Source organism: Tupaia chinensis, unplaced genomic scaffold (assembly GCF_000334495.1).
Source record: "Tupaia chinensis unplaced genomic scaffold, TupChi_1.0 Scaffold000100_1, whole genome shotgun sequence".
Lineage (NCBI taxonomy): Eukaryota > Metazoa > Chordata > Mammalia > Scandentia > Tupaiidae > Tupaia > Tupaia belangeri.
Genome location: NW_006159564.1, coordinates 885591 through 899565, shown reverse-complemented (window position 1 = coordinate 899565; position 13975 = coordinate 885591). Strand labels below are relative to the sequence as shown.

Genomic DNA, 13975 nt, shown 5'->3' with positions numbered 1-13975 from the left:
AAAAAAAATGAACAGATGATCTAAAAGGCTTCTTACAACTCTTGGTCTATGACTTCTAGGAGAAATTGAATTTTCGCAGTAGTCTCCTTAATAGGGCATTATTTTCTGTCAAGAAATCTTGTTGCCATGGAAAAACCTCTTTCAGCCTTTGATCATCTGTATGACTGGAAGAGTAGAATTTTGAGAATTTTTTGCCTAGTTTTGTTTCTGAGGTACCATGTCAAAGCATGGATTTCTGGCATTAGAGTAAAACCTCCCAGAGTAATCTGAGCATAGGCGCCTCCTGAAAAGCGGAATTTAATGTCCCAAATTTGCAAGTCTTGGGACATGACAGTCTAAAAGTGGCCTTATAGAAAGTAGAACAGATATTACAGAATATACTTGCCAACACATTTTGATTTGTACTCATTTGTGTAGCAGTTATTGAATGTCTACAATGTACCAGGAACACACAATTATTCATTAATTTTTATCATGAACTTTTCTTCTCACTTCTTTCTAATGTTTCATCAAAGATCCAGCAGGAGCCATATTCCCATCCCCTACCCCAGGTTTTTTTCTTTTTGCCTCTCCTTTCACAATATCCTCATTTCTCTACTACTGCCAAGAATGGTCAAGGTTCTGTTAAAGGAACTAACTTTAAAAAATATGTCATCAGTGGGCACATTTTAGCATGAACTTAGCTAAAGCTTAGCTATCTAGCTAGAATTCTGACCTTGAGCCATGAATGAACTTAACACTCCTGAAGGCCATTAGTGTACAAACTATCAAAGAGAAGTTAAAGTCACTTCTTTAAGGACTTGCCAACCCTCAGCCAATTTGGCATCTCCCATCTTCCTATTTGGCCATTTGCGAGAAAAGAAAACATATGCACACACTCTCAGTTTTCTAAAAGCTTGCTGTTAAGTAACTGGTTCGAGTCCATATTCTTTTCTTTAATCCCAATCATATTTCCTCTGCTGACATCAGCAGTAGATCCTTCTTGGCAGGGAGAGAATTACATCGCTGTTTTCACAACTGTAGAGCAAGGTCAATGCTAACCATTCTTTCTCCATGGCTGAGCCATAAAAATGTTTGTTTAGGGGCAACAGAATCTTCGCTATGCTCACAGGCAAATATTAAAATGGAAGTGGAGCTTTTGCCTTAAATTATGGTCTGAATTAGAGTCAGAAAAGCCTTACACTTCCTTCACCTGATTATTCTTTTCTTTTTATTAATACTCCAAGATATAAGGTCTTAAAAACTGGAATGAGGAGGAAAAGAAGATCGGTAGATTTCTTTTCTTAAGCAGAGTCAGAGGAATTAGGGGGTAGCTCTGGGTTTCTTCTAGAATTAGAAACCCATGTCTGACATCTAACCACAATGAAAACACAGGGTAAGGAACAAAGATGATTGGTACTGCCCAAGACTGAACAGGATCAGAATTTATTTTTAGTTTCAACAGAAGTATTTATTACTAGTGACCTTAGGCGAGTCACCAAACCTCAGTGAATCTTACAGTATTGTGTATCTCTAAAATGGAAATGACAATGGCTGCTTCACCAAAGTGTGATATATAAAAAGGTGATGGGAAGATGGGAACCATGTGGGGTCATACCACTGTAATGAATTATAAATCTTACCTGTGTATCTCTAAAATGGAAATTACAATGGCTGCTTCACCAAAGTGTGATATATAAAAAGGTGATGGGAACCATGTGGGGTCATATCACTGTAATGAATTATTAATCTTACCTTCTTCCTCTTCCTGGTCTTAGTAGCATCCACTTTTGTTTCCTTTGGTTGTAACAAGAAACATTCTGTAGGCTACAAAGAAATACAAATGAGAAAATGTTCACCTTCGCATCATTTAGTGTCAGTTTATGGTATGGATTCCAAAGTACTTCCTGCCATACACCTATCCTTCGGAGTAACTTGTCAAGATTCTACAGAAAGAAAGATGGTGGGAGACTCATGTAGTTTATTATGCAGGGGCTGAGCTGAGGGGATTTAAGAATGTCAGCAAGTGCAGATGACTTAAGATCAGAAAAATCTTTGAATGAAGATCAAATGTGTAAGTGAGTGTGTATGCTGTGTGTTTGGTTTGGTGGTATAGGTTTTAAAAATTGAGGATAGTCACCAGGTTTGTAAAATGCAGGCAGAAATAGATGTGATTAAAATTAAGATGTGGTAAGACAGACTTCGTATAGAGTGACTGGGGTTTTCCATGAACTAGCTGTGTGTGAGCATGCATTTCCAAGTCACTGGTATATTATTTTATATTATTCAATCTTTTCCTCTTTTAAGTAAGCATAGAAAATCCGAAGTAGGACATATTTACTTCTGCTTTTATAAAACCAGCTGTGTCAAATGCCTTTTCTATAGTAACTGACAAAATAAATGCCCCTGCTAATGCTCTGGTAACAGTTTCGGCACTGAAGGATCCAGAGTAATCTATCTTGTTTGTTGCCTTGACCCCTGAGTACTCTATACACTCGAGTTCTATTTTTATCCTGAAATTTTCTTCTTCTTTTTTTAAATGTAGGAAAACAGGAAATTTGGCTAAGACCGTGATTTATAAAGTAGGATGCCTCAGATTCCATATTTATTAATCATAAGGAGGAGTCTAAAATGTTTCCTGTGCTAGATCTTTTATGCAACATTTTCAAATAACTTGCCAAGTAAGATATAAAATGAGTGAAAATTTACTGAGTGTTCCCTTGATTAAGTTTCCATTCTAACCTGAGAGTGCACAGCCCAAGTTGGTAAATGACTGACTAACTACTAAAACAATCTTGTCTTCACTGCCTCTGTATAAAGTGATTACAGATGAATCTTCCTACAAAGGCTTGCAGACAGCCTGCAGACTGAGAATGTCTATGCCCTGAAGTCAGAGTAAGTGATATAACACTACGTAATTTCTTCAAGATACAAAGCCAAGGACCAGCAGTTTATAGACTCTCGTTCAGAGAAGTAGATGCAAAAGGATCAGGGTTAAAACAAAATGAAAATATTGAAATTTTAGCTTTTCCTCAATTAAAACAAAAAGCCTGTAAAGAGCAATTGCACCACAGTGAAAGAAATGAAAGATATCATGACTGCTCTTATTCAGAAAGTTAAGCTGTCTTGTGGAAGTAGATACATGCCAATTCGATGCTGGTACATGCCAATTAGAAACCGGGCCAAGGCCACTAATATGTCACAGAAGCTGCCAGATGGTCATAAGAGTCCAATTACAGCCTGGGCCACAATTAAGCTCATGGTCCTGAGGCAAAGGCCTGAATCTGATTAGTAGATCCCTTAAGGCATACTGCAGTATCTCTTCTCCAGTATCAAAGATTTGGGGAAGCAGATTTAGCAACCTGTTACATTTTCTATTTTAGCAAATGGCACATATTCTCTAGGAGTGCATTCAATTTGCTTGCTGTATTCATGCTAGGTTTATAAAATCAATTAATGCAAATATGACATAAATCTACAAATAAGCTCAATCGTAAGGTTATGTATTTATCCATTCTGGAAGAAAAAATGAAAACGTGATTCTGAATCATACACACGAGAAGAGAAACAGTTGCTGTGAACTGCTTTAGCCAAGACACTGAATCAGGCTTAATGCTAGGTTCAAATTCTTAGCTCATCCTAAAGGAAATGCAGTATAATGTTTGTTTTCTGGGACAGTTGCCTGGGGTATGGGGTATGATGCACACACACACACACACACACACATATACACACACACACATATACATACACATTATATTATATACACATATGTATATATATGTATGTATGTATGTATATATGTTTGTATATACATACATACACACACACACACACACACACACACACACACTCTCCTGGACAGTAGGTCATAACAGACTCAGTTATTTTTAGGCTCTACCTCTTCAGTAACTTGGTTACTACCTTTATCTCTGCTAAGTCACTTCCATCCACATCCAATCACTGGGTATTTTCCAAAAAGTTGTTTAAATATCTTCACTACTGTTATGTTCTCTACTTTCTTGATTCTTAAAAACTTTTACCTTTTTAGTGTCCTTTATTTTCAGCTTAGTGGCATTTTGAGGCTGGTTTTGCCATGTTCAACTAGGACAATCATTCTTAAGGATATAATCTTTATACTTTAAAGAACTGAAAACAAACCCCAATTGCTTCACATAAAAGCTATATGTGTCCTTCACAATCTTTCTTCATTCTCTCCTCAGGACTCTGGGAACACATGTACATGTGCCTAGTGTATTTTTTAAGCCACTAGGTCTGGGACTTGAGCTATGTAGTAGAGCATGTGAGATCCAGTGCTTCAAGCACTAAACCACCAGCTGGCCCCTGCTGCGTTTTTCAAGTCTCTAGGTCTGGATCTAGAACCAACCACTCAGTTAACCATGTGGAATCAAGCTGTCTTAATTACCATGCCACCAGCAGGTCTCAATTATTTATATTTAAAAATTATTATCCCCAACTCCCTCAAGGCTGTATCACTTATCCTGGTAGTTTTCCTACTGATTCCTTTCACCTTCTCGTCCTAGCAACAGGCTGGAGATTTATTTATTGAAGAAATCAACAGGATCCCATGCCTGGCACAGGAAAGAAAAGGTAGAGGCTATAGCTTGCTGTTTTCTTGCACACTGCAGGCAGAGAACATGTGAATTCTCTACAAAAATGGAATGGCCAATGCCATAAGAGAGTAACATTTGGGATCAAAAGTAGACACTTACAGATATATAAAGTCTCAAAACTTTACTCCCTACCTGCAGATACTGAACGCTGTAGTGCAGCAAAATAAAGAGCTAAACCAAGAAACCAGAAGAAAGGGATTTAGCAAAAACAGGAATCCAATCATAAAAAAAAAAGTGTAGAAGCAGCATCCCAGGATGACAATGAAAAGGTCTTAATTGCTCAGTGATCCTTGAAAATAGTCAGTTCAGAGCAGAATAGGAATATGAAGGTCTGAAGGAAAGAAAAATAACTTATCTATTTGAGCATATGAAAAATATTATTCATGGGCATGTCGAAGAGAGGTTGGAACATACGGGAATAATTAACAATAGGAACACATCAAGTCAGGCAAGGAAAGAAATGAGGCAATTATTAATGCCATGAAATAAAGAGACGGATAAGACATGAAAGATGATTATAGCTTCTTTTTACCTCAGCACTGAACAGTATTTCCATGGTTATGATAATGTAACAGTGACAATGATTTTAACCAAAATGTGGTATCTTATTCACAGGGGAGGCAGCAGATGGAGAGAGAATAGTAGGTGGATGGAAGGACTATGTCCTCATATACTTTGTCAAGAAATTAGGAGATGTCAGAAATTGATAAGTCAAGAAACAGAAGTATAAACTATAAGATAGGAAATTAGGAAAAAAAGCTAGAAAACTTGAGGTTTTCACTGAAGAAAGAACTAAAATGAAGGTAGCGAAGAGGTGTGCTATGTTTTTTTTTTCTTATTAAAGACCTTTAACAGTGTTTGATCTTCAAAACAGATATGTATGATTATTATGTTGGAAAGAATGAAAAATTTACACTGTAATTTTATAACGAACACTTGTTCATTATACAAATAAAACCAATTTAGAATTGGCTTTTTTTTTGAGATTGGTAAAATGTTAGTTAATACATGCTCACCAAAATATACAAAATTAAAAGACCAATAACTCCAAATGTTGTCAAGAACATAAAGCAACCAAACATCTGATACACTGATGGTGAGAGTATAATATGGTGCAATAATTTTTTAAAAAGACCTGGCAGTTTTTGTAAAACTAAATATGATTCAGTAAGAGTCATATATTTCTGAAGAGAAACAAAAATACATATATGTTTGCAAAAAGATTTGTATGTGAATGTTCATAGCAGACTTATGCATAATACTTTCAAGTAGGAAACAGCCGTTGGTATCCTTCAATGGAAGGATAGAGAAATAAACTGGTTTCCTCATATAACTGAATACTACTCAGTGTTATGAACTGGTTTGTGTCTCCCTGAAATTCATATGTTGAAATCCTACCCCTCAAAATGACTGTATTTGGAGATAAGGTCTTTAAAGATGCAACCAAAGTTCAATGAGGCATAAGGGTGGGACTTCAGTCCAGTACAACTGGAATCCTGATAAGAAGAGGAAGAAATACTAAGGATGCCTATACAAAGAGAAAAGGTCATGTGAGGACATAGCAAGAAAGGGGCCATCAATAAGCCAAAGAGGAGACTTCAGGAGAAAGCGAACCTGTAGACATCTTGAATGTGACCTTCTAGCTACCCTGCCTGTGGTGTTTTGTTATCACAGCCCTAGCAAACTGATATGCTCAGCAATGAAAAGGAATACACATTATACATTGACACAGATGATTCTAAATAACATTTGTTAAATGAAAGGAAAAAGCACATACTGTGATTCCGTGAACATGAAATTTTAAACATGCAGAACTGTTTTGGGGGAAAAACATCAAATCAGTTGCTGCCTCTTAGGTAAGGAGTTTGGAATGGTGACTGACTCAGAAGTGGCATGAAAAAATTCTGGGGTGCTGGTATTGTTTTCTTTGTCCTAATAGGGTTTTGTGTTACAGTGTTGTATGCATTTGTCAAAATTCGGTGACTGGTACATTTGACATTTGTGCATTTGTTGTATAACTTTAACTCAAAAGAAAACAAAAGAATTATTAAAACAAAGATTGAATTTTAGTTAATGATGTGCTAAAGTGTCTAGGGTTGGCGGAGTGAGCTGATTTTGCAGATCCCTTCAAAATGATTTTGCAGATCACTTCATAACATTTTGAACATTGAAGACATTGAGGACAAGGACTTAAAGAAAGTGAGAAAGAGCTAATCGGAAATTAGAGGAAAGGGACTCCTTGTTGTGGTAGAAAGTTTGATGATACTGTTTTATTTTTTCTTGCAATTATATAGTATTGTGATTTAAGTAATGGTTTGTCCCCCAGAGGTTCATATTTTTGAATTTGGAAGTCCTCAAAAATTTATGGTTTGGGACTTGATTGTAATGTAAATGTAAAGCTATTAAGTAAAAACTTAATCCTTTCGGTCTAGTGACTGACTAAGGGAACTGCTCTCACACACTCAACTGTGCAGTGTGAGTACTGGACTTGGTAGCTTGAAAAGCATGTCAGGTGTGTATATGTGTGTGTGTGTGTGTGTGTGTGTGTGTGTGTGTATACCCAAAATCCCAACAGGACAGAGGAATGGAGGAAAGGAAGAGAAGGAATTGTGGAGTGGTTATACCCCATTGTGGGATGCTTTCCCCCTTTCCCTTTCTGTCTCTGTCTCTTTTTGGTCAAAGACATAGTACCTAGAATGGCACCTGCCCTTTGGCAAATTAAAAAATGAAGACAAGACCTTAATTCCTTTACAGTATACCCATAGTCTTTGGGTGTGATAATATCATGACAGTGGACCATGACTGAGTTCTGGTGTATGAATAAGGACAAGGAAGGGGGCAGGCAGAAGCCACATGGACATAGATCACATCCTGCTCTTCTAAAAGTTCTGTCTTTTGCCATTTTATGATGCCTTTGGACTTTTTATCCACCAAAATCATAAGTTTTGTAAATAAGCCTGTACTTTCTTTAAATCACCTAGTTTTAGGTATTTCTGGTAGCAATGTAATAAGACCTATAGAGAGGGGAAAGAATGTCTACTGAGATTGGTAATCCAGTGAAGGAAAATTCCAAAAAGCATTAAAGATGCCATCTGATTTCTTCTTTGGTCTTGTAGCAACATGTAAAAGGAAGGAGTTAAATCGAGGACTATTAAAGATGAAATCAGGGGGTGGGAGAAGCAGGTGGTATGGTGGTTAAGGTGCTGGATTCCCACATGGCTGATGATGATTCAAGTCCTGGACCTGGCAGACTGAAAACCATGCTAGGCATGTGTGTGTCCATGTGCCCCAAATTCTGAGAGGAGCATGGAGGAGAAGGGATTATGGCATGCCCATCCCCTGTGGGGGATGATTTCTCACTTTCTGTCTGTCTGTCTTTCTTCAGCTAAGCACACTCACCCTATGGCTAAAACCTCAAAACAAAACAAAACAAAACAAAACAAAAGGTGAAGTGTGAGAGGGTGACTGCAAAACCATTTGCTAAGTCCTCAGAAAGAACAGAAGTGATGGCTCAGAGTACTATTCTGTACCACAAGCATTCTTTAAAGAAATTAAAGGTGCTCCTCACATTTTCTTAAGCACTAAGCCTCTAGAAATCTTAAGAGATGTTTTCCCTCACTAGTCTCAGCAGGACCCAAGAAAGATAAAGGTTTATCTGGAGAAGTAAGGAAACATTAATTCTGAGATAAGGATGTTAAAAAACCTGTGGTTTCTCTCTTGGGTACCTTTACTGGCTACCTCCTTGTTCACTTGGCTTTGGGGAAGCCGGCTGAAGAGTGGGGAGGCAGCCGGGCTCAGAAGCTCACATGGTGAGGGGTGAGGGACTGAGGCTTGTCAGCAATCACATGAGTAAGCTTCAAGATGAACTCTCCTTGCTGAGCCTCTCAATCCCAGCCTACAACGTGGTTGGCACCTGATGAGCACCAAGCTAAGCCATCCTTATGAGATGACAGAAACCGAAAGATAATGATTTTATTTTCCTGATTAAACTTCTGGGTTATTTGGTATGCAACAGAAGATTAATACAAAGAAGAACAGAATTGAGAAACCATCAGAGAAAGGAACAAGTTGAATTGGAAAGCAAAGAGTACACAGTCCTATTTTCTCCTAATAATCAAAAATAATCGTGGAGATAAAGAGTGGAAGACGTATGAAATGACCAATGCTCAAATAAAGAAATAATACTAAACTATAATCATAGAGAAAGGTGTGTAAGAAGGGGAAGAGATAAGCACTCTTGATGAACATCCTTTTATGATCCAAGAAGCTGCCCCGAAGCCCAGCTGAAGACGAAGGAGATCCACTGTGGTCTCAGGGCCAGAGGATGGAGCATGGAACCATTGAAAGGCTACTGACATCATGGAAGCATCAACAAAAAGTCACAAAAATCCTCTGTAAGGGCTTACATTCTGGGAACCGTAATTAAAAAGTCACCAGGGCTGGCTCTGAAATGACCAACGTTGAGGAGGGAAGAGGGTGATGCAATCTCTAGGAGTAGGGAAACTCATCATTTATTTTGGAAGCAATACCTGCGGGTTGCAGGGGGAAGAACTGTTGGCAAATTTTTACACTCACATTATTAAGCAGGCCAAGGATGATTATTTAGATGTGAAGTGGTTGCTAGAGATGATGTAACTGTATGGATTTTAAAAAAACAAAAAACTTTTATAAAGTTATAAATCCGCTGCTTGAAATACTGCTCAGATTAGAGGCAGTAACACACAAGCAAGGCCCAGCTATGGCAAAGGAGGGAACAGAATCTATCCTGATAGATGCTCTATTTTTTTAAAAGAATTATTTATTTAATTTTGCTTATTTTTATTTTCTTTCTTCTTCTTCTTCTTCTTCTTCTTTTAGGGGGGGAGAGGTTTTTGTTATAGGGAGCATGCGCTTGCCAGAAAGATAGAGAGACAGAAAGAGAGAAATCACCCCCTGGGGGGATGGCCACACTGCCATCCCTTTTCCTCCATTCTCCTCTCGGGATCTTGGGCACGTATGCACATGCACCCCGTGTGAGTTCAAGCCATCAGGTCTGGGACTTGAACCACGGTCGACCACATGGGAGCCCAGCAACACAGTCATTGCGCCAACTGCTGGTCCCTATTTTTATTATAATTTTCTAAATTTTGCTATAGGGCATATGCACTCACCAGAGATACTGGGGAGGGTAGAGGTGGGGGGAGGGAGGAGTGAGAAAGCAAGCTGTCAGGTCTGGGACTCAAACAGCAGCTAGCCATGTGGGAGTCCAGTGCCTTAACCACCACGCCACCTGCTGGCCCCTTAACAGATGCTCTTACCTGCTGATATTAGAGCCAAAATTATGTACTACAGCTTACGGTATAATGCCAGGTAGTTCCTGTACAAACTAAAGAAAAACTTAACAGCAAAGTAACTAAATCTGAAAAAAATTTCAGAATTTAAATAGTGTAAAATAATTTTTCTTTCTTTTTTCTCTTCCAGGAAAAAAAAAATACCTTTAGAAAACATACATCCGGTCTCATCTAACAAATAAGTGCCAATACTGTGCTAGATACTGTAGTCGACATAAAGGACATTTAGGAACCAGATGGAGACGGAAGGTCTGCAAGCATAAACAACTAGAGAAGGACTCCAGGAAGCACAGTCTGACAAGAAAGTCATCCTTGCGGTGGTGGGACAAGTTTCAGAGGGAGAAGAGCAGTGGGAGAATAGATAGGGGAGCCCACGGAGAAGCCTGATTGACTGTGTAGGCATTCATCGGTAGGGAAGGACTGACCCTAACCCTGAAAGATAAGATTGGGGAGCTTTTCAAGGAGGAAATGGTGGCAGGAGGATCCAGGATGGTACTAGAGGAGGGGATCTGGGTCATGAGGCTCCAAAAGGCCTCTGCAGACAGCAGTGCCAGAGAGCTGATGGCTGACAAGCTGGAACACAAAGGGCTGAGACAAGAAATGGGGTGAGCGAGCTGGAATACTGGCACCATCAGTCACTCCTTTGTTTGGTTATGACAGATGCCGGCTTGGGGGAAGGTGCTGTGGAGATGCACAGATAAACTCTGCTCTTGAGGTGGACGGCATGGAGGAGAAGATCCGATACCTGGATGGACAACTCTCCCTGAGGCAGAGAGGCACATGTGTGAATTCAGAGAAGGAGAATTCTCTGGTCAGGAAAATGAGGATAGGGTTGGAAAAAGCAGCCAGGGCATTTTGTATCCCTCAGGCTTGGGCTCTTTGAAGCAGTTTCGTGGTGAAAGAAATTAGAGCCAGCAGGAGGTGATAAAAATGGGTAATGCAATCTTAAGCTTTTGTAATTTTTTTTTCTCAGTAGAAAATAGCAATGACACATGATGAACAAAGTACATAGGGACATGATTAATCCAATTTTCCCAAGTGGAAAAAGAGTAGGTGAAACGGGAAGTGGAAATGACAGTGCCCTCAGAGCCTGGCTCACAGGAGGCCAAGTGGGGCAGACTCTGGAACCCTTCTCTCTGAGCCTCAGGTTCTTTGCACCATGGGGTACAACATTCCTCTTGGGGCTGCTGTGAGAGTATGTGTGTAGGTGTGCCTTGCACAGTGGGTACAGTAACTGCTGAGTAAAAGGGCTTTATTACTGTGGAAAGCTGGGCAGCTGCAAGGTGAATGCTCAGAGTTGAGGAATGTATTTCACTTCCTCTTCTCCCATTTTACTTATAGTTATTTTCCACTTATTTACCTTGATGGTTATGGGGAAAGGAAAGCCAAGAAGAAGGAGGTATTGCTGATGGTTTCACTGAGAAAAAAATTGCAAGGATGCAGGCTAAGGTGAGCTTCTTAATTAAGATTTACTCTATTCCCATTGTGTCCAGAAAAGGCAAGGAGCAAACAGGAAGAAAAAAATCAAAGGAGAAAATACAGAAAAAGAAAGTCAGTGGGATACAAAAAAGGATATTTGGAAATAAGTTCTGCAGGTTGGTACTGATTAGACTCAAAGGTCAAAGAAAGTATGACTGTGGTGTAGTCAGTGAGATAAGTAAAATTCAATTGCTTACAGAAATAAATCGAAAAGCTAAGGATGTTGACCCATAGGTTTTAAAAAGAATGATTCAAATTAAAACTGGCATAGGACCTTGGAGCAAAATATTTATAGGTTGGAAAGAAAAACAAGATGATTACATATTAAATATGTACATCTTTCTGCATTACACTTCTTATAAAGAGAAAATAATGAACAAAATAAAAAGATGAAGTATATTCTTATTGTTTTTTCTTTTTTTTGTGAGATTTTTGCTATAGGGCGTGTGCACTCGCTGGACAGACAGACAGACAGACAGGGAGATAGAAAGCTAGAAATCACCCCCCGGGGGGATGGCCACGTGGCAATCCCTTCTCCTGCATTCTCCTCTCAAGATTTTGGGCACACATGCACATGTGCCTGGTGTCAGTTTCAAGCTTCCGTGTCAGGGACTTGAACCATAGTCAGCCATGTGGGAGTCTAGTGCCTTAATCACTCTGCCACCTGCTGGCCCCTTCACTATAATTATTAACACTTCAGTGATTACTCTTTGGCAACCACTATTCAAAGTGCTTAATAATTTAATCCCCACTCCAAGTCTGCAGGGAAGATATAATTATTGTGACCATTTAACCAAAAAGAGACTGAAGCACAGGTAAATTTAATTGGCCCAGGATCATGCAACTTTTAAGTAACCCCTGTGTTAAACTGCTTCTTACAGTTTTCCTGAGCCTGGTCACAAAGTTTAGGCAGAGTCACCCTCTAATGGGATGAGTTTAGGGCACCTATAATATAATAAGACCACAAATTGTTAGTACAAAGAAGATGATAATGTTGGACTGATAGTGGACAGTTCTTTAAAAATCACACATAGACTTCCAAATAGGTTTGACAGACACATAATAGGGAAAAAAATGGATATGACTGGCACTTCAAAAGTCAGTGGGAAGGGGAACCAGCAGTTAGCGTAATGGCTATGTCGCTGGCCTCCCACGTAGTCAACTGCGGTTCACGTCCCGGCCCGGTGGCTTAAAACTCACACTGGGTGCATGTGCGTGCGTGCCCAAGATCCTGAGACGAAAATGGAGGAGAAGGGATTGTGGCGTGACCATCCCCCCTGGGGTGTGATTTCTCGCTTTCTGTCTCTCTGTCTCTCTCTGTCTGTCTGGTGAGCTCACGCGCCCTATAGCGAAAACCTCTCAAAAAAAAAAAAAAGTCAGTAGGAAGGTTAAAAAGGTAATAAAAGGTCAGGGGTCTAGGAAGCACAATCGATCCAAATGGTCACTTGTAACTAAAAGGCAGCAAATTCCCTGATACAAATGCCTGTGACAGACAATAGTGCTGAGCAGAAGGCTCCAGATGCCTGCGGGCAGCATGGTATGGGACTGGGCTCACACATTCACGTGTGAAGTAATCGGCTACATCTTTATGCTATTTGTCTTGTCTTAAGAACTGTGCTCAAAAGACTAGGCTGGATCATTGGTAAACATGTCATACAGGAATCTACAATAGCATGATTGTGAAATGCATTTATACAGCATAAAGAAAAGAAAATTAGGGAGAAAAGCAGACCTTGTTGGTTTATAAGGAAGCACAGATTTTCTAAAGGGTGTGCAGGTAAATGCTTCCCTCACGCCCCACCACCAACTAACATTAGGGCACAGGAAATGCTGCAGAGGGTGGAGAGGCTGGTTTCAGAACCCCACAGCTATGACTCCCCCTCAGTGACGATCACCTGTTTGGTTTTCTTTGGCAGAGCAGGAATTGGAGCTGTCTCTGTCTGCATCATTTCTGTGTCTCCTCCTCCTTCACCATCAGATGCTTCTAGGAAACAAAGTTTGAGATTGAGAAAAGAGATTTTTGTCCACTTTCAGTACAGACCTTTCTAGAAGGTTCTATCTCCTGACTTTGTAATTCTGCCTCTAAGAATGTTTCAGAATGAATATAGATTTGAGCACAAAGGTGCAGTCCTTCTTTTTTTAATTTAAAGAATTATTCAATCTTTTTATTATTATTTTTAAAATTTGCTATAGGGTATGTGTGTTCACCAAAGAGAAACGGAGAGGGAGAGAGAGAGAAAGTGAGAAAGCAAGCCACCAGGTCCAGGACTTGAACGATAGTCAGCTGTGTGGGAGTCCAGTGCCTTAATTACCATACCACTTGCTGGCCTAGCAGTCTTTTTTCAATATTTTATTTATTTATTTCAAATGTAATCATTTAATTTATTTTCCAATTTGCTATAGGGTATGTGTGTTGGCAGGGGGCGGGGGAGTGAGAAATCATCCCCCAGTGGAACGGTCATGCCACAATCCCTTTTTCTCCATTTTCTTTTCAGGATTTTGGCACATATGCACATGTGATTAGCATGTTTTTCGAGTTGCCAGGTCCAGTAC

The 13975-nt window shown here is 39.5% G+C and overlaps 1 protein-coding gene across 5 annotated transcripts in view; it reads right to left on the bottom strand.

The window, feature by feature from the left end:
- The window catches only part of CMSS1 (cms1 ribosomal small subunit homolog), a 430734-nt gene that overhangs the window by 29999 nt on the left and 386760 nt on the right, over nt 1–13975 (bottom strand). For 4 of the 5 annotated variants that reach the window (XM_014585947.1, XM_006143547.2, XM_014585948.2 and 1 more), the window contains 2 exons: nt 13318–13406; nt 1735–1806 (listed from right to left, as the gene is read on the bottom strand). In XM_014585947.1, coding sequence (XP_014441433.1) covers nt 1735–1806; nt 13318–13406 — 161 coding nt within the window. The remainder of the gene's footprint in view (nt 1–1734; nt 1807–13317; nt 13407–13975) is intronic. The other variant, XM_006143548.2, reaches the window with a different exon arrangement.